This window comes from Gopherus evgoodei, chromosome 5 (genome assembly GCF_007399415.2).
Source record: "Gopherus evgoodei ecotype Sinaloan lineage chromosome 5, rGopEvg1_v1.p, whole genome shotgun sequence".
Lineage (NCBI taxonomy): Eukaryota > Metazoa > Chordata > Testudines > Testudinidae > Gopherus > Gopherus evgoodei.
This window is the reverse complement of record NC_044326.1, coordinates 114,440,240-114,462,322: the sequence shown is the minus strand read 5'-3', so window position 1 is coordinate 114,462,322 and position 22,083 is coordinate 114,440,240. Positions and strand designations below refer to the sequence as shown.

General features: G+C 39.5%; 1 protein-coding gene across 3 annotated transcripts in view; it reads right to left on the bottom strand.

Moving 5' to 3' along the window:
• SEC24B (SEC24 homolog B, COPII coat complex component) overlaps window positions 1–22,083 on the bottom strand; it is a 100,359-nt gene that overhangs the window by 65,838 nt on the left and 12,438 nt on the right. For all 3 annotated transcript variants that reach the window (XM_030564570.1, XM_030564571.1, XM_030564572.1), the window contains exon 3: window positions 12,323–12,505. In XM_030564570.1, the coding sequence (XP_030420430.1) occupies window positions 12,323–12,505 (183 nt within the window). The remainder of the gene's footprint in view (window positions 1–12,322; window positions 12,506–22,083) is intronic.

Here is a 22,083-nt window from a genome sequence, read left to right as displayed (position 1 = left end):
TTGACTGATTCCTCCCTTAATATTAGAGAAACAAGTGTACTCAATTTTCCCTGAATAATTCAGATGCCACTAAGATATGTCCCAATGAGAAATCATCAAACTGCCTTGGTTACATATGAATTTAGCCACCTCCCAATTCACATACCTCCCCATTATATTGACCGAAGGAGGATTCATGGCCCCCTTCTATATCCTATGTTGCAACATATGAGACCAAATAATTGTCACCCCAGGGAAAAACTCCTGGATCTGCACCACATCACCCTTAACTCTGAGCATCAATTCAACTCCCTTACACCTTCACAAATAGTTTCAACGAAGAGAACAATAACTGCAATCAGTTTCTGCTCCTGGGCTGCCAAAGAGCGTACAAGGAGCATCAACTGTTCCCATAGCATGCTCTATCATCCACATTAGCTCAGGACTACCACCCTACTTAGACACAGATGTGAACTGCCAGATGATCTGAAAGCCCACTTGTGCATCCGGTATACACTATTGTACCTACAGATCCACACTACTGTTTGCTTGGTTCATTTGCATGATTCTGAAATTGGAAACAGTAAAATTAGTTCAGATTCTCTACCTCGGGTCTCACATATGTCCCATATGCATTTGAATGTCATTGCTCTGGAATGAGTGGAGACCAAATTAAGCACCAGTTATGTAAACTCTAAAAGCCCTCTTCTGAAAACTAACAAGTTGGTATTTTGCGAGGGGCCTTCCGTCACCAAGAATCAAGAGGGGCCCCTCTCCAATTGGTCTCTTCTCTCTTTAAGTCCTTAGTGGGCAAATTCTGGCCTCACTCCCCTCCTGTAGTATGATGGACTCACCTCATCCCCTGTATGGTTTTCAATATCCTCAGGATCAAGATAACTGATTGTACCTTCCAGTGTAAATTCCTCCACTCCAAAGCCCATTTCAAAGTATCCCTCACTGACCCAAGTGCTAGCTCACTTATTCTAAAAGTTCCAAAAAACTACAAGGAATGCAGTCTTGAACAAGGCTGACTCCTGTCTACTTCTGCATATTTGGGTGAGAACTTGCACCAAATCCCCAAGCGTCTGAACAGTGATTGGACCACAGCAATCCTCTCTGGGGCCCATGTTTTGAGGCTACGCTACTAAAAAGCTCCAAACTAAGAACCCACTACAATGATCTGGGTAACCCCTTATTCTACTGGCAAATGTAAGGCCTGAGAAGGGACCAGAGATGCCAGCCCACAGGTTGCCAGACACAATGTACTGAAGTTTCAGATCTTCCAGAATAAGTCATATCATTGACAGGCCCTCCTCCTCCTCTGAAATTGCACAAAATTGTTAAAAACTCTTGCCATCAGCCCTAAACGGCTGTGGTGCTACCAATCTCTGTACTATTCCATCATATGCCAAGATTTCAGAATGCTATTGGCATCCATTCTGGCTCCTTGTTGGGTCAATATGCCAGGTCCTGAAATTCATCCACCTGAAATCATGACAATGCATCAGCTATTTCATTATTGATCCTGGAAACAGGTTTGGCGGAAAACCATATGTCAAGATTTAAAGATTGTAGTACAAAAGCTCTTACCAACTTCAGAGCCTTAGGTAATCGGAAGGACTGGCAATTGAGAATATGCACCATTGCATGTTGTCACTCCAAAAATGCACTTTTGTTTGCAAAATCTGTTCCCCAAACACTTTATAGCTACCAAAATGGGAAAGAATTCCAGGAACGTTATATTCTTTACTACATATTTCTGTATCCAATCTGCGGGCCCTTCTGGGCACACCACCCACCTCAGCAGAATTCCTCCAAACTTATTCCTCCTGATGCATCTGAATGAATCTATAATTATTCTTCTTCTTCAACATTTAGTGGAACAGTTAGCTGTAGTGATCATTCACTATTTGGTCCATTCCTGTGCAACTGTAAGGGCTTGACAGCCTGAGAGTCCAACATCGGAACAGACTTGATGAACTGATGTAATAGGGGGTCTGCCTCTGGGCCACCGACACACCCTAGTTGGTGGAATTTTATCCCAGATGTTACAAGCCATTCGAGAACAGTAGTTATGGGAATGTCTTGTGGCATTCTTGTGACAAGTCCAAAAAGTGTAGGACAGTCTGAGGACAACGGGCCCAGTAATCTGTAGACTGGAGCAACCGTAAACATCTGCATTACAAATTAAGTCATTCCACTTTATGCCCAATATACAATGTTGGCATTTTGTGTGGAAAGCCTCCAGCTTTGCCCAGTCTGAGCCACGCAGTGTCCTGTTTCGCAACCTGTCAAACAGATGGTTAAGGGTTAATGTCTCTTATACCTGTAAAGGATTTAGAAGCTCAGTAAACCTGGCTGACACCTGACTGGAGGACCAATAGGAGGACAAGATATTTTTAAATCTTGGTGGAGGGAAGTCTTTGTTTGCGTTGTTTTTTTTTTGTTCATTGTTCGCTCCTGGGGCTAAGAGGGACCAGATGTACACCCAGGCTTTCCCAATCTTTCTGAATCAGTCTTTCATGTTTCAAAATTGTAAGTAATAGCCAGGCAAGGCGGATTAGTCTTATGTTTGTTTTCTTAACTTGTAAATGTGTCTTTTTGCTGGAAGGATTTTTACCTCTATTTGCTGTAACTTCGAATCTAAGGCTGTGGTGCGGGGGGGTGTCTCTGGTCTATATGAATCTGAGTACCCTGTAAAGCATTTTCCATCCTGATTTTACAGAGATAATTTTTACCTTTTCTTTCTTTAATTAAAAGTTTTCTTTTTAAGAACATGATTGATTTTTCCTTGTTTTAAAATCCAAGGGATTGAGTCTGAATTCACCAGGGATTGGTGGGGGGGAAAGGAGGGGAGATGGTTAATTCCTCCTTGTTTTAAGATCCAAGGAGTTTGGATCGGTGTGAAGCTTCTCAAGGCAACCAAGGGAGGGGAAAGTCTGGGGGGAAAAGGAGGAGGATGGTTAATTTCTCCTTGTTTTAAGACCCAAGGGGTTTGGATCTGGGTTCCCCAGGGAAGGTTTTGGGGGAACAGAAAGTGTGCCAGACACTAAATTTTGGCTGGTGGCAGCATACTAGATTTAAGCTAGTAATTAAGCTTAAAAGCATGCAGGTCCCCACTTTTTGTACCCTAAAGTTCAAAGTGGGGGAAAAAACCTTGACACAACCATACAACAGTATCGAAAGGATACAGCTCAAATAGATCTTAAACTGGGTTGTCATGCTGAGCTGATGTTGAGTCCATACTCATTGTAAATGCCCCACGGCAGATGCTGTGATACCCATCTGATGGAGAATCTCCATGTGATAGCTGGAATGAACTGGTTAGCATAGACCCCTAATAGCAAAAACCGGGGCCTGTTTCAACAGTTTCATTATTCAAAGAAATTGGAGTCACAGTGGACTTGGTCCTAGATTTTACAGCTTTGTCTTTGACCACAAAACATGGAGGCCAACCGTAGCCAACTCCTCCTCCATTTGCTGGAGTGCCTCACGAAACCTGTCGGGGCTCTGTACTAGAAGAACGTCGTCACTGGCATAGTCAAGCTCTGAGAGTGAGAGATCACCAATCTTAATGCCTACGGAACTGACAGAATACTGTATTACAAAATCCACTGCCCAACAAATGAAAGAGTGCAGGGGCCAAGACGCAGCCCTTCCTGACACCAGATACTGATTTAAAAGGTGCCAACATCCAATTCCCCAAATGTACATGGGCAGTGGTTCTATTATGCAGTATGCTAATCAAGTCCAGCAGAGCATTTCGGAAACCTACCTCCTTTAAGGCCTTTCATAGTGTGACTTGGTCAACTGAATCAAATGAAGCCTTAAGATTGACATACGCTACACATAGGGGCCTCTTGAACTCATCATGTATCTCTGACAACAAGCAGAGGACCAAAATGACGTCTAATTGAACCTGTCCCCTGGAAAGCCTGAGTGTTGGGGGCAACACGTCTGATGTAGCAGGGGCTCCAAACGCGCCAGCAGAACATGCACAAACACCTTCTCTGGCATGGACAACAAGGTGATTGGGCTGTAGCTCTGACATTCACTGTGTGGTCTCTTGCCCTTATGAAATGAGATCACAATACCGTGCTTCCAGGCAGTTGGCAAAGTTCCAGTTCTCCACATCAGAAGTGATTCCGCTAAAGAGTCATTAGCACATTTTAGCAGCTCTCGGAGAATGGCATCAGTGTTGGCTGAGTGTCCGTTTTCAGTTAACGGATGGCACACTTCATCCAACGCTGGTTCATCAGTACAAGCATCTGGGTCTGAAACCACAGTGACTGCCAAAACATCCAGCTCTGAACAAGCGGCAACTGGAGGGTGATTCAGGGCACTGTGATAATGTTCCACCCAGCGAGAAAGGATGTCATCCAAATTACTTGGATGGCCTTGGCTGTCGTTCAAGATGCCTTTCATAGTAACTACCTCTAGACCGCTGAGGTTGCTAATCATGTGGAATGCCAGTTTTAAGTCATCCCGGGCTAAGCCAAATTCATCATCATCTGCTACTTGGTTATAATATGCCTCAAGATCCCAGAGTGCCAGGGTGTTGAACTTTCACTTCAGCTGAGTACAAGTGTGCTTATCGCCACACTGATGGAATGCAGCCTTCAATTTAACTCTCTGGAAGGCCTCCTTTGATAACCATGGTCAGAGTGCTAGGTGCCCAATAGCCAATCGTCTGCTCAGCAGATTGTTCACCTCCACCCTCCACCAGAGACCAGGCAACCTCAACATAATCTGGCAAGTCAGCTAGAGCCGAGAATCTATTTCTGATGTTGATACAAAACCTGTTGGCTAAACCTGGCCCACAGAGAAGTGCAGCAATGTCAAACTTTTTCCTCATCGCAGAGGGCTTACTCGCTAGTGAGAGCGTCAAAGCCATGCAGTCAACCAGTGGGTGGTGATCTGTTTTCGCGGAACATTCTGCACCACAATATACTCTACAGGAGTTGAAGAGATACCTGTCACGTATGATGATGTGGTCCAACTCCTTCTGATTGATGCCATCGTGAGAGATCCATGACATCTGGTGTATGCATTGCCATGTGAACCATGACCCAAGAATCGAAAGATTCTGAGAAGCGCAGAAGGTGAGAAAGCAGCTTATAGTTGAGTGTACCTGAACTGTAATGGCCAATGACCTGTTCAAGCCCAATTCGCAGGTAGCCAGTACCTGCATTTAGGTTGCCCGAAATCACGAAATTGTCATGTGGACGGATGGTGTGTACTAGAAATTCCAATTGATCATAGAAAAGGTCTTTGACTGAAATCAACAGATTTCTCTGTCAGCGCATAGACTACTATGATAGTGAGGTGACCGTGCCAATGTTTAAGATGTGCAATAAGTAGCAGAGAAGACCCAGGCATCCAGGTTATCAAGAAGGACTTGGCTTTGCCTCAAAGTAGTAATGCTACCCCTTGTAAATGATTGGGGCTACTGGAATACAGAAGTAACGAATCTTCCACCTTGTGGCATCTGTGATCTATCAGCCTTGCTTTCGTTAGGCCTGAGATTGGTAAGCCAAGACGGTCACATGAGACAGTGACCTGATAACCACACCTGTGAAGAGTTGTAACGTTCCAGGTTGTAATTTTGATGGGTTGGTGAGAACCAGCTATGATTGAATACATTGTCATGGTATACTGCTGATGTGCCTGCAGACATCAGAGGACATGCATTCCCAGGCGGTCTTTGGCATTAGCCTTTCACATTTGCACTGAGAGAAGAAGGCACCGGCAGGTCATCTACAGTGGAGAGTAAAGAAGGGGCTTTAACCGTGGTGCTGAGTACTAAGTTATTCATGTGGATCAAAAGTAAGAGCGAATGATCTATAACTGTGCCTCTATAATCCGTTCCTCCCTTCAAAAAGACACTCCATTAAAATGATTCAGAAACTGTTCCCAAGTCCTCAAATCCTCCTTCACCTCTTCATTAAGCTTATACAATGGTTGGGTTTTGATATTCCCAATGGCAGCTGACAGTCTCGTGCAAAATGCCCAAAATGACCCTGTGGCCACTGCTCAGCATACAAAGTTAAGGTGCCCAATAACAGATTGCAGCTTCCTTACCACTGTAGCCTTGATAATCAATCCCAAACGTATCTAGATTCCCACAGGATACACTGGAGGAACACCAGTCTGTTTATCTATCCCGCTCCTAAATAGGTCAGCTTAGCAGAGGGCCCTTGTTTTTTCATCAGCCAGAGGTATCCCCAGCCTAACAAGGACTCACCACATATAGCTGTAGTGAGCACATTCTTGAGAACTTGAGTTGTCAGATGCCATAACATATGAGAGGGGTTTAGAAACAGAGCAAGGCTGAGGGTATCCCAGTTTTTCCAATACACTATGCACTAACATTCCCACAGGGACGATCACACTCTGCTGAAGCTCCTACATGTAATAACTGGCTAGCGTGACACAGGCAGAACCAACAGAAATGAAACTGATGAACTCTTTGGTTTCTCTCTGCTGCTAGAATGTGGAAAAAACTTGTTCAGATGTTCTTATCCTTTGATGCTATGGGGTGCACTTGGTAAAGAGGAGAGAAGAGAAAAATCCTCTTCCGGGTACCAGATTGTATTTGTGCTTCTGAAAAATTTTACCCATGGCTCAACAGGAGCCGCAGAATGAAACTGACTAAGAATACGTCAGTCTCTTTTTACAATGGTTCAGAAGTGCTGAGCAAGAACATGAGCAGCATAGGCATGATTAAGAGGAGAAGAGAACCAGATTAAAGTTAGTAAAACACAAGAGGTGAGGAAGACAGAAGATAAAAACCACCGGAGTGGGGTCAGATATGAAGAGGAGAAGGAGTAGAACACAAAACGAGAGAAACCAAAAGCAGCTAGAGTATGGTTGGTCTGGCGTTCCACTAGCAGTGATTCAGGGTTTAGGAGGGCCTCAGAACCAAACTACATGTCCCAATAGGAGCTGGGAGGTCTGCAGGGGCAGGACATATAAACTGTGAGGAAATATATGCTCAGAATCACTCTTTAATCATCCAAATCCAATATCTAATCTGAAGCAATCTTGGAACCATTAGCAATTATCTTCAAGAACTCATGGACATCGAGTGAGGTCCCAGAGACGGGAGAAGGACAAATATAGCATCTGTCTTCAAAAAGGGGAACAAAGAGGACTCAGGAAATTATAGACCAGTCAGCCTAACTTCAATACCTGGAAAGATACTGAAACAAATTATTAAACAATCAATTTGTAAGCAACTAAAGCAGTGGTTTTCAACCTGTGGCCCATGAACCCCTCGGGGTCCACACCTCCATTCAAAATTTGAGGGATTTGCAAATGAAAAAAGGATGAAAACCACTGACCTAGAGGATAATAGGAATTTAAGGAATAGCCAGGATGGATCCGCCAAGAACATTAAAACTTAATTTCCTTCTTTCAGAGGGTTACTGGCCAAGTGAATAGGGGGAAAGCAGAAGACATGAAAGCTCTTGATTTTATTCCATAGTCCCACATGGAATTCTCATAAGCAAACAAAAGAAATGCAGTCTAGATGAATTTACTGTAAGGTAGGTGAACAACTGGTTAAAAGACTATACTCCAAGAGCAGTTATCAGTGGTTTGCTGTCAAACTGGAATGGTGTATCAAAAGGAGCTCCAAAGGGATCAGTCTTGGATCCAGTAGTATTCAATATTTTCCTAAATGACTTGGATTCTGGAGTAGAGAGTATACTTATAAAATCTGCAGATAATAGATTATAAGGACATTTTGGAGAACAGGATTAGAATTCAAAAGTACCTTGACAAACTGGAGGATAGGTCTGAAATCAACAAGATGAAATTCATTGAAGACGAGTGCAAAGCACTTCACTTAGGAACAAAAATTAAATGCACAATTTCAAAATGGGGAATAATTGGCTAAGTGGTAGTATTGCTGAAAAGGATCTTGGGGTTAGAATGGATCACAAATTGAATGACAGTCAACAATGTGATGCAGTTCTAAAAAAAAAGCTAATTTTCTGGGATGTATTAACAGGACTGTTGCATGTAAGACATGGGAGGCAGTTGTCCAGTATTGGGTCTGATTCCGGGCACCACACTTTAGGAAAAATGTAGACAAACTAGAGAGAGTCCAAAGGAGAGCAACAAAAATGCTATAAGGTTTAGAAAACTTGACCAAGGAGGAAAGGTTAAAACAACTGGCAAATTTAGTCTTAGGAGAAGACTGAGGGAAGACCTGATAACAGTCTTCAAATATGTTAAGGAACAGGATGGTGATCCATTGTTCTCCATATCCATTGAAGGTAGGACAAGAAGTCATGGGCTTAATCTGCAGGAAGGAAAAACTTTCTAACTACAGTATAAAGTAGTCAAGCTCTGGAAGAGAGGTTGTGGAATCCCTATCAACAGAAATTTTTAAAAACAAGTTGGACAACATCCTGTCAGGGAAGGTCTAGATTTACTTAATCCTTACTCAGTGTAAGGGGCTGGACTTCATGACTTTGAGATCCCTTTCAGCCATAAATTTCTGTGATTTTAGGAAAGCTGACTGAAGAGAGCCATACTTCCTCAACTAAATATTATTAAAAAAGGAGGGATTCCAGGATATATCACACACCAAAATGGAAAGGGAATGAAAGAGAAAGAAATGGAAAGGTTGGGGTAAGAAATAACAAAACACAAGGATGGGAAAGTGAGACCAAAAAAACAAAAACAACAAAAACAAAAAACAGGAGAAGGAAGGTAATTCTACGAGAATATTTTATTTGGCATTTTTCAGCAAAGAAATTCCAAAATAAAGCTTCTCCTTAAAATTTTTTAATTATAGCTAACCCACTCAAATAGTTGAGTTTGCTTGTATTCGTGGTGCTTCAATTCATGAACAGATTTTCTTGAAACACTCAAATCTTTGTTCTATACCAGTGATACTCAGATCTGAGTGGTTCAAGAGCCAAATTAGTGATCAACATTACCAAAAAGAGTCACAGTAGTGTAAATTTATTGTTTCATTTACTATAGCACTATTCATATTTAAACTGTGTGATGGGAAATATTTAGTTACTGTATTATTCTCACAGCAAATAAGTTAATAACTTGAGCAACTTGATAACTTAATTGGCTAATAACATGGTAAAAGCATCCTAACCAGTTATTAATTAAAATCACACAGTTTTAATATCACGTGCTGCAAAGTGCAGCAGAAGACGCTTTACAGAGCCACCTGTGGCTCGAAAACCGCGGTCTAAGCATCACTGTTCCATACAATATATTTACAGACAAATGAGGCTCAACTTGAGAGAAAGAGCAAGGATGAAATGTGAAAATATTTCATTTACAAAAAAAATACCCAGTTATACAATATTGCAGGGTTTTGTTTTTGTTGCTAAAACAAGACTATTCTAGCACAATATGAAAGATTCCCAAAATGTAAATTATACAATTACTGGGTTTGGGCTTCATAATAGTAGCAATTTCAAAAATAAAACATGAATTAAGTGAAAAGAAATTAGATTATAAAGTAGTTTTTTAACAAGTCTTCCTTTTCATTACCCTGAGATTTCCAATACAACCATCACCACAGTACCTAGGCACTGACTGAATGACTAAGATTAAACTTGCATTTGCAAAATGGACCCTGCCATTCAACATTCTTAGATTTAGCTGCTTTTAAAATGTTTTTTTAATTCACTCATCAGCTTCTGTTCGAGAATTTATGCAGGTCATAAATTATTTAAATTTACCTACTATATGCAAGGACAAAAATCAGCTCACCTAATCTATGTGTTACAGCCTGTATCAAGACAAATATGCATTTAGAGCGTTAAAACTTCAATTAACTTCCAAAAAGTTACACTGAGATTCTGTAGACTCTACTTTTAAAATAAAAATTGAGTTTATAGAAGTTTCTCTGACCATCTTCACAACACTTCTATTTTAAGCCCTGTTCATATTGGATCAACATTAACCCAGCTTCCAAATATACAACAGTAAAAAATTCAGTTACTTTCACAGTTGCGGCCCTGATTCAGCAAAACACTTAAGTTCATGTTTAACCCACTGAAGACATTTAAGCACTTGCTTCTGCAAAGCATTTAAGCATTAAGTCAAATTTCACAAAGCACTTAAGCAAGACTTAGGAACATCCACACAGTCTTACATGAATGAGATAAGGACAAGGTAAAGTAGTAACCCTGAGTGGGCACATGCCATGAGGAAGAGCACACTTTATTAAATCTAAAAAATAATCTGTGACACTTTATACTCATCTGCACTATAGGCAGAATCGCTTCTCAAACGAGAAGGAGAAAAAAGTATTGTGTGATCCCACATTCAAATAATCACTACTACAAATATTTCAAGAGTGTCTTAACTGCAGCGTTTCAGAGACCTGGAATGAACCTGTAAATGAAGAGGATAATGCTGATCAACTACAGGTTTCTATCGCTGATGAATGCCAACAACTTTCATTCCTATATCAAGGAAGATGCAAGTATAAGAAATGTGACTGTGTGCATTTATTATTGATAAAATTAAAACAAATATATGCAATCAGTAGAATCCTCAGGCTCCTAACAAATTAAAAAGGGCCTTGCTTTCATACCATTTGGATATCTCTGTCTTGAAAGTATGATTATCCAGCTGTGCTATATACACTCAAAGAGACTGAATTTATGAAGATGTTTACATTTGGCAGTGTATTCAGCAATACCTGCAATGATCTGTACAGAATGTATCAAATGTCTACACTGTCCATACAAATCACTGCTAGTATGTATATATGGAATACTGCACATTAAGATAAATACATACATTTAACATGCAATGTCATATTTTCTCCCTGGTTTGGACACAGACTCCGCACGCGCTTTGTATGTGATAGCTTATTATTGTGAAACTGCCTCGGAGGATTAAGGAACATTGTGCTGTAGCAAACTCCGTTTAGCATGTCCATACTGAAATTAAATTTTGTTCGGCAGTAGGGTTTAAATTCTGTTCAGCTACTTAACATGGCTGTAAAACTGTTTAAGAACCAAATGGCAGCTGTGAATCAATTTCCACAAATATCACTTTCTGTAATGATTTTAAAAAGATTTAATGTGGGGATAGTACTTTTCAAACAATGAATAGCTTTAATCTCTGCATGTTTACGAGATAAAGTCTGGTTGATAGACAATAGATTATTTTAATGGATTTTCCTAGGTTTTTTATTCATTGATAAACATAGGGATTATAACACAGATTACAAAAGGGCTTTGAGACCTATGTATGAAAACACTGTATCAGAGCCAAGTACTTAAAATTTAAGAGCTTTTGAGAATTTTTTTTTTTTTTACACCTGCACATATTTTATTGTAACTGAAACTGGTATTTGCTCAAATTTATGTATTCACTATTTAAACAAATATATTAAAATGTTATTTTGTAGTAAGTTACAGAGCACTAAAGTAGCCAAGAGAAAACACTGCAAATGTGTAAAAAAAAGAATATGGAAATTGGAATCTCCATCTATACATAAAGTAGTGTTTTACAACTTGGAAGGCAAGCCAGAAGGGACCACTGAGAATCAGTGAGGATGATGAAAGTGCAAGAGGTTAGATTCATTCCAGTTCCCCACTACAAAGGTGCTGCCCTGAATAAAGCACCAAGAAGCTTCTTTGACATCTTACCTCCCTGCTCCTACAACAGTCCCTATTGCAGCTTGCCACAAGAGCAATTTATATAGGGCTACAGGCTCAGGAAACAGCTCCCTAGCCCAAGTTTTTTTTATGTCTGCTTTTCAAACATAGATCAGCAGCAACAGCATGTGACCAGATCCCACAGAATCACCAATGGATGCACACTACCCAAACAGCACATGGCCTTTTGGCAAATTAGGGAACTGGAATAGCCAGGAACGACTAAGGGAGGGGAGTAAAAATGAAAACAGCAAAAAGGTCAAAAAAGGGGTGTGAGAAGAGAATGGAAACAAAAAAGAGGAGAGTAGACAGAATAAATGCAGACACAAGATAATGGTGCACAGCATTTTGAAAGAATGCAGCAAGGGGTGCCCTGGCACTAGTCAACCACTGAGGGGTTTCAACAGAAAGCAAAAACCCTACTATAATCCCTACTATACATAAATGTATGTAGGACAAGTTGCTAATAGGTCTATTAAAAAAAATCCAAATTGTGCTTTTTTTTTTAAAAAAAAAATCAAAAGACAAAACAGAGACTTGCCCTACATGCTCACTGTCAGATACATTTTGTCAACAGGAAAAAAAATGGAAAATAAAACTAAAAATATTAAAACCTTTATAAATATTAAAAGTTAAGACACTATTACATATATTCTAAAATAAGCTAACTCTCCTCTTGCTTTTAATACCTTCTTGAAGCAGTGATTCCGATGGCTGTGTATTGGAAGGCACAGAAGCAGGTTCAGTTAAGTGGTCTCCCACAGGTGTTCTTATTGAAGAGGTCACAGCAGAAGAAACAACAGATGTTTCTACACTAGGCTTGGTAAACTGAACATTCTGGCTTACAGGATGCGATGAATCTAAGACACCAACTGAAAAACAGAGTGAAAAAGGAAGATAACATTTTACTCATTAGCAAAGAAAATTGCACAAATACCAGACAACAATTAACTTAATGCTGGTTTCAGAGTTCCTAAGATAAAGTATTTCAAAGAACAAGAGCTTCAAACAGCTATATTGCTAAGAAAGAAAAATGTGTTTTTTCAGTTCAACACCAATTCTGTTAAGTAAACATTCCACTGAGATGAAGAGACTACTGTTTTGAATATTAATTGTACCAACAACTAAAGAAGTTGGTAATTTCACATAGAAAGCATCAGATAGATGGTTTAATGCTAAGTAGACCCTGGATACACCAAATTTTTGATCCATCCCCAAACCTATGCCCTGTAATTCTGCCTCAAAAATCACACTCTCAGCCTGAGAGACTGTTGTACTGCCCAGTCACTAATCTTTCTTCAAGTAAGGTGGCACAGTCAAGTTGCAGCAATCAGCTGTGCAGTGTTCCACTGCTCTGCTTCCTTACGACATTGGTCCTTTCCAACTACGGGGCCCAGAAACCTGGGATTATGCTTTAATCAGCAATTAGTATCACATGGAATCTTAAAATATTTTTACAGGGACTTTGCAATATTGTTCTGAACATCTGAACATGATAGGATCTTCCCATTAAAACTCAAACAATTGCCAAGAGGCAGAATATAACTCATTAGGAATACTTACCATATCAAAACTATCCTCACTTCAGTGAAGTGAGTTTTAAAGGGGCACAGATATTGTAAAAGGGAGTAGGTCGAATAGAGTTACGAAAATTTTTTGTTTCCACCAAAAATCAATGTAGTCTGAATAAATTGTACTTTTAGCAACCTTTGTTCTAACACTTCAAGCTCATTTCTCTCCTTATGAATACATATTCCTGAGAGCTATTAGAAAATCGGTTTATATACAGGTACAGACTACCTGCTTTTACAAGGTAACATCTGCCAATGCAAACCAATAAACCAGAAGCCAGGATCAAGTCTTTGATGATTATTTTACCAGATCAGACTATTAAAATGGCAAAAATAAAACCAAAAGAAATTCACCTGACCACCAGCATTACAAGTGAGACAACTGTTATAAGTAAAAAAATAGATAAATATGCATTATATTTTTAAATAATAAATACTGTTACAGTTGCAGTTACAACTCAAATCAGGAAAGCCCAAGTTTGTATGTGCAACCTTAACTCTACCTCCTGTGTATATATTAGGATCAGATAATTGGACTATCATGTGATACTATACTTTTTCTCAAAATAGTACAATATTTTTTGAGTGGGTTTTAGGGAACACTTGAGGGGAAAGAGGGCATTTAAAGCAACAATTCTGTTCGTTTTATTTACTTGCTGGCTAAGTTAAAGCGTTAACTGTACATGAATAACAATACTAAGTAGTCATTGTATTTTAAGTTTGTTTAATTACTAGGCTGCCTAACACTTTCTGAATGGTTTATTGCTGAAATCTAAAATAAATAAAAAACATTAATGAAACAATATACCTTTTTCTATAGTGTATACACAAATGTTGACAGTTTCTAATAATGGGCACTACTTATTAATTATGCCAGACAGAGTGAATTGAGATAGTTTATATAAAAGATGAGCAATGATATTTTTCTATTACTTAGAATACTGGTAAAAGCACTAAAAGCAGTAGCCCCAGAGTACCTATATGCACAAAGTGCTATGATCAATTGTTCATAACTCAGATAAAAAAAAAAATCTAACTAATTTTCACTGGAACATTCAAAGATTCTTAATGATTTATTTCCTTGCTAAATGTTAATTTTATTACAAAATTGTTGCAGCAGAAAGCTATCCAAAAAGGTTTCACAAATTTATAGGGAAAAGTTTGGGGCTTTTATCTATACTCCCTCAAAACATCAGAACAGTTTCTCTCATGATTTAAAAAAATGCAGAAATAAGGCCTGGAAAAATTACATATTCATAGAGAAAAGTTTTGGAGAGTCCTGAGCAACTGAAAACAGGGTATTACAATAAGAACACGTTCACAACTTTAACTATAACCTTTGTTACTGCTTTAAGTATGCCATTCACTCTTGAACCACAATCTCCAGCAGTTTTAATTTTGCTAACAGTTTTTTTCTCAGCTGACAAGGAGATGAAGTAAATACTCAAGTAGTGACTAACCTACAATACAGTAATCAAGCTTAAGATAAAGCTTGACGGAACATCTGTTTAAGTACATATTTTCTATTGGCTTATCCTAGACAAACTTGATTAGCCACTACCATATTCCAGCTAGCAGATGTCATAAAAATGTACCAATGAAACTAACAATATTTTGTAGCTCACAGTAAATGTGAAAAAGTGCAGAAAACCCTTTAAAGTTAACCAGAATTAGAGGAAAACTGCAATATAATATAAAATATATTTTATGACATTACAGTGAAGAATTAATCACTAAAAATGAGCTAGAACCTTAAATATAAATTAAAATAATATGAAGCTACCATTTTCGGCACAGAGCGGTCAATGTACGATTGCATGACAAAGGGAAGTCAATGTTTAAATTGAATGTATTTTGTTAACTAACTATAGTTCAACCAGTTGCCTTGCAACCATGGCAGCCTCTTGGCTTATCATGGATTCAAATGCTGAGCATTCCTCTCTGCTTTTAAACGTCAAGCTAGATCTTCTATTGCAAATCATTAGTCAGTACAGTGGCACCATTCACAGTTATGAAGATACCCTTTAAAAGTACTCTCTCTGTATTTTGGTGGACAGTCTTTCCCGCATTTGTGGTAACATTCTGCAGTTAGAAGACTTAACGTTATAGCCAGGGCCATGTGCAGCTACAGCAATATAATCTAAGTCACACTCTATATCCTGTATATTTTGTGGTATACTATAACATAAAGCTATGATAACTATTTAAACAGGAATAGAAAACACTGAGTAGACAATATGGCCAGTTTAACACCGCTGCTGGCATTTTAACTTCTGCATTTCTTAATTTTGATTAACTGTCAAGCATTTTATATGTAATGTTATATGGGTAAAAATACAATTTCTTTGTGAGGTGCTGTTATACATACATGTGTACACTTATGTGATTAAGTAACAACAAGCACAGATGTAGATGAACAAGTAGATCGCCTAAAGGATTTCTATATAGGCACTATAGGTACACAGGGCACAGGTACACAGCATGGTGCTGTTTTAGCCCAGGTCCAAACTAATATTTATATTATACTGGCAAAGCACTCCTAATTTGGACAGTTTATACTGGCAAAACTTTATTCTGCTCAAGCAAGGGGCTGGAATAAGCTATGCTGGCGCAAGGGGCTGGAATAAGCTATGCTGGCAAAAGTAAACTATATCAGGAAAAAAAAAAAGCAGTTTTGCCAGTATAACTGCATCTACACTAGGGTCTTTTGCTGGCACAGGTTCCTTGGTCACAAATCATACCCCTCACTGAAAGAGCTCTGCCAGCAAAAGTTTGTAGTGTAGATCTGGCCTTAGTTGGGCATGCATGCAGGTTTTGTTTATTACACAAAAATGACATTTTAAATAAAAAAGTAATTTTAATCACAGGTTGCTGTTTCCTGCATGTTACAAGAAGTTCACTTTGCTCCTCTAAATGGCTTTAGGACAATCTCCTGAGCTATGATCTTTGCCATATCTTGTTTAGACATACTTTAAACTGTAGGTTTAATCTTAAAGCCTTTGACTATCTTATCAAAGTCTATGTCCAATGTTTTCTGTAAATTTATTTACATATATGAGTTAAAACATTTCATTCTATGGACAATCCCAGAAAATGTGTTCTAGATGTCCTTGAAAGGGTTTGAGGTTATTTTGTTGATCATTTCTGTGTACTGTATCCACGAAAGCAAAGTGGTGAGGGTACACATTCTGGAAAATATCTGCCTCTGAGATACCTGTAATTTCTTGAAATCCTGTTTCCTTTTGAATTACTTTGTTTTTGATACTTTTCAGAGATACCTGGAGAATATCAATTTGGTTTTAAGTTGTGCCTGGCTTACTGGATTTTTGGCTCTCTTTTTCCATCTGTTTTGGTGTGAAAGAAATCTCTACATGGATGAAGTTTTCTGCATAGGAAATTTGTGTCTATAGTGGCCAGCTCCTAACATGCAAAAAATTACTTCCAGGTAAAACTATTTCCTTTAAAACTATGCAAAAAGAGGTCTGTGTAGCATCTTTAATGTTTGATACCAAAACAGTTTGGATAGCCAACCAAGCAGGTAAAAATGGAGTAGGACCCATTTAAAGTGATCAGCTGCAAGAAGATTTTAAGGAGTTGCTGCAAATTTTAAGTCAATCTTCCCTAAGCACAGGACACAAACTGTATAATACTTCTTGTGCTAAACTGAATAAGTTACTCTCTAAGAAATAAGAAACAGAGGTAATGAAGATGAAAGGAAAGTAAATCAAGAAAAATATTTATGCTTGTAACTACATTTTTTCTAAATATATGTAGCGCAGGATTGAAGACAGGAAATTTTATAGCAATACCAAACAAATTTTACTCAGTCTGAAAATGCTTTAAGCCTGCATCAACAACCTGAAAAAGTAACTAAAACTATTTCACTCCCCCCTTCAGTGAATTAATTACACCAGGAACAAAGAAACATTTGGCATCCTGACCTGACTGTTGCAGCAATTCAGGTTACACTTTCAATATAATGAATGCCACATTAGTCATGGATAAAAATCTACTGAGCAATTTTAGCTGGAAAATTCTAAATCTCAGCAAAAGTCTGGAATTTACCACCACATGGACATTTATTAATGCTTTGTTTATTCCAGGTTCACAAATGGTGCAAATTTATTATAGAATTGGCTTTTGCCTAATTAACGTTAAGAATATTCAGCCTGTTGTATGTAACACAATAATCTCAAACAGAACAAAATAAACTTAAATTGGGTACAGCTCACTGACTTAGAAAAATTAATCTTTGGATCAGCCAGTGGCATAATTATCTACCTCACATTCAATGAGTTAGGTGTTATATTGCTCTAGTACAGTAGAAAAGGAATACTGTATTAGTGCTTATTCTTAGGTATGTAACTGTAAATAGGTATATATTTATTTTGAAGTTACATTACACCATACTAGGCAATTCCATCCCCCACCTTTGATTTTTAAAAGCCCAAGAATTATTATTTACTAGGACAGTAGTTCTCAAACTTTTGTACTGGTGACTCTTTTCACGTAGGAAGCCTCTGATTGTGACCCCCCCAATATATAAAAAAGTGTTTTTAATTTAACACCATTATAAATGCTAGAGGCAAAGCAGGCTTTGGGGTGGAGGCTGACAGCTTGCGACCCCCCACGTAATAACCTCGCAACCCCCTGAGGGGTCCCGACCCCCAGTCTGAGAACCCCTGATCTAGGAGCCCCACATCTGGATAAGTGCCCCTTTGTGATAGGTACTGTACAAGCAAGCACAGAACAAATAGACTGTCCCTGCCACCAAAGAGCTTACAATCTAAGCAAATGTTAAGTTAGTTGAAATCTGAAGGTCAAAGTGAAATCTATACAGATATCAGAGGGGCAGCGGTGTTAGTCTGGATCTGTAAAAGCAGCGAAGCGTCCTGTGGCACCTTATAGACTAACAGAAGTTTTGAAGCATGAGCTTTCATGGGTGAATACCCACTTCATCCATCGGATGCATGTAGTGGAAATTTTATATAGATGTTTTTCAGAAATCAGTTAAAACCAGACAGAAATTTACTGAATGAAAAAATGTATGTAAACACTACTTTAGCACTCATACTTTCAATTAAGAAATGATTTCTTATCTGACCTCTTCATTAAGGAACAAACCAAAGACCGCAAAAATATCACTCCATGCATCTTTCAAATTCTCATTTAGGTTTCTGCCAGCTCTATTGCCCTGTCTTAAAAACCATGTTCCTTGGAGACAACATTGTTCAGAGCAAATAAATAATGGATTTTAACATGTCTGACAATCAACATTTTTCATTTAAATGAAAATCTTTGTAAATGCAACATTAACACTGAGAATTTGAACAGACACAAAAAGGTTCACATTAATACTATAGATATGTATGGCAGTATTTTGGATTGATAATATTTTGTCATTTTTTCCCTGGGATGTGTGTAACGTGGTCAAGTTTATTACTATTGAGAAACTTCAAATTTTCAATATCCTGACTAATTTATTTAAAATTTCAAACTTAACAAGGCATTAACTGGTTTCTGCATTTAACCTTTTTAAGAAAAACAAAAGAACTAGGGCAAGAAGAGAAGTCAAGCAGATTTGGAGAAATGAAATGATTTATGTCATCATTCCATTTCAGATAAGTTACTTAATGCTTGACACTAGCTACTTCAGTGTGATTTAGTTTTCAATGTTTTGAAGTTATTTATTGAGTGAAGGAGGAGAGAAGGGGAAGTGCAAGAAAGAGGGAGAGCGTGTGTCAGGAATCTTTAAGGAGCGTAGCATTATAGGAAGAGGATCTGCAAGCAACGAAAGGAAGAAGCCAGCTTCCTAACCTCTCTTTGCAATTGCAAATCCCCTATAAAGTAGGAATGGAAGCAGCAGCAGGTAAGCATCTCAGAGCAGCAGAAGAGACTTCTTGGCAACCCAGCACAGTTCTAGGCTGAAAATATAGCTTATTGAAGGAGATAACGTGAACAAGGATTGTGAGGGGGCTCACAACCGAAAACCTTCAATTTTGACAGGTGAGGAAAGCAGTTTTTATTAGACAGTGGGAAGAAAAGGAAATATATAGATGTTCTTCACCTAAGAATTCTAAGGACAAGCATCTTCAAGTTTTTATAGTTAAAATAAGTAAAAAACATGCACACTTCTTTTTCATAACCTTTTGACAAACTATCCCTGTCAATCCAGCAGGAGCCTAAACTAAAACTCAACATATTAAAATTAAACTAAAAGGTATTCTGCATTCAAACTACACAAACGGTTGAATTTAGGCAGTGCTTAACTAAAGTATGCCTACACTATGAAATTAGGTCGATTTTTAGACATCGATTTTATACAGTCGATTGCATACGTCCCCATTAAGAGCATTAATTCGGCAGAGTGCGTCCTCACTACCATGGCTAGCATCGACTTACGGAGTGTTGCACTGTGGCTAGCTATCCCACAGTTCCCGCAGTCTTCACTGCCCACTGGAATTCTGGGTTAAGCTCCCAATGCCTGGTGGGGCAAAAACATTGCCGCAGGTGGTTTTGGGTACGTTATCAGTCACCCGTTCCTTCGTGAAAGCAATGGCAGACAATTGTTTCGTGCCTTTTTTCCTGGGTTACTTGTGCAGATACCATACCACGGCAAGCATGGAGCCTGCTCAGCTCACCGTCACTGCTGCTGTTGTGGGAAAGTCTACTGTGAGGGCTGTCATGGTATAAATCCCCACTCTGAACCTTAGAGTCCAAAAGATGGGGTACCAGCATGAATTCCTCATAGACTCAGACTCGTAGACTCCAGGACTGGAAGGGACCTCGAGAGGTCATCGAGTCCAGTCCCCTGCCCTCATGGCAGGACCAAATATTGTCTAGACCATCCCTAACCTGCCCTGGTTAGTGGCAGCACTACAGGATCTAATCTTAACTACCAGCTTAGATCCTGTAGTGCTGCCACCAACCAGGACTTGGAGTGCCTGGTACACTCTGGTCCCCCTAAAACTTTCCCTGGGGACCCTAAGACCCAGACCCCCTGGATCTTAACATAAGGAAAGTAAACCCTTTCCCCCACCGTTGCCTCTCCCAGGCTTTCCCTCCTTGGGTTACCCTGGAAGATCATTGTGATTCAACCTCCTTGAATCTTAAAACAAAGGGAAATGCACTTTCCCCCCTCCTCTTTTCTCTCCCTGTCTCCCACCAATTCCCTGGTGAGTACAGACTCAATTCCCTTGAGCCTCAACAAGGGGAAAAAATCAATCAGGTTTTAAAAAAGAAAAAGCTTTTAATAAAAGAAAGAAAAAAAGTAAAAGTTGTCTCTGTAATTTAGATGGTAAATGTTACAGGGTCTTTTAGCTTATGGACACTAGAGAGAAGCCTTCCCCCCAGCACAAATACAAATTAAAATCCTTCCAGCCAAATACACATTTGCAAATAAAGACAACAATCAAAAAGACTAAACCACCTTTGTATTTGTACTCACTATTTGAACAGAAAATTAGAGAGCCTATAGGTACGTCTGGTTACTCTCAGAACCCAGAGAGAACAACAGACAAAGAAAACACACAAAACAAAGACTTCCCTCCACCGAGATTTGAAAGTATCTTGTCTTCTGATTGGTCCTCTGGTCAGGTGGTCCAGGTTCACTGCTTGTAACACTTTACAGGTAAAAGAGACATTAACCCTTAACTATCTGCTTATGACAGGGCTGCTGTGATCCAAGCAGCCAATGCAATCAATGACATTCTGTTATCAAAGGTAGTGACTCTAGGAAATGTGCAGGCCTTTTTAGATTTTAGGTGCATCATATTCCTGTAATTTGTCGCTGGTGAAGAAATCTTGCAGCCGTACATTCCAGTCCAGTCAGTGCTGTAACACCCAATAGCACTTCTATGGTTGACACATGTAACAGCTCCAGGGCTCTTGCTCTTTTGCCTTGGCCGAAGTACCTTGCCTTACCAGGACCTCCAAGCATCCAACGCAGAAGAGCCTACAGCACCTTGCATTGCTACACAGCAGTAGCTCCTTGCCTTAGCAGCAGACGGTGCAGCAAGACTGGTACCCATCCCCGGACACGTAGCTTGGCCGGGGGTTCTGGGAACATCTTCCCTGTCCGGTTCCTAGCAATCTCCAGGGCATGGTGTACAGCTCCACCACTTCCCATGGCTCATGAAGCCTGGACAATAGTAAGGATAAGTTCAATTATAGGCTGAGCAAGTGCAGAATGGTGGTAGAATGTGCCTTTGGATATTTAAAATCTTGCTGACGCAGTTGGTTAGACCTCAGCACAACCAACATTCCCACTGTTATTGCTGCTTGCTGTGTGCTCCATAATATCAGTGAGAGCAAGGGGGCGATGTTTATGGCAACATGGGAGGTTGAGGTAAATCGCCTGGCGTCCGATTTTGAGCAGCCAGGCACCAGGGCAATTAGAAGAGCACAGCAATGCACGCTGAGCATCAGAGAGGCTTTGAAAACTAGTTTCATGACTGGCCATGACAGCTGTGTGTTTCTCCTTGATGCAAACCCACCCCCTTTGTTGATTTTAATTCTCTGTAAGCCAACCACCCTCCACTCTTTGGAATAAAGTAACTATTGTTTTGAAACTATGCATTCTTTCTTTTATATATGAGATAATGGACAAGGTAGCCCAGGTGGGGTGGGGGAGGATGGAAGGACAAGGCCACATTGCTTATTGTAGCCACACTAAAAAGCAAACTGTTTGAATGCCAGCTTTCTGTTGCCTGGGCCATCTGCTGGAGTGGAGTGGCTGAGTGCCGAGAGCCTTCCCTCTGCGTTCTTGGGCATCTGGGTGAGGAGGCTATGGAACATGGGGAGGAGGGTAGGTGGTTATACAGTGAATGCAGCGGGGGTCTGTGCTCTAGCTAGCTCTCCTGCAGTTCCAACAGATGCTT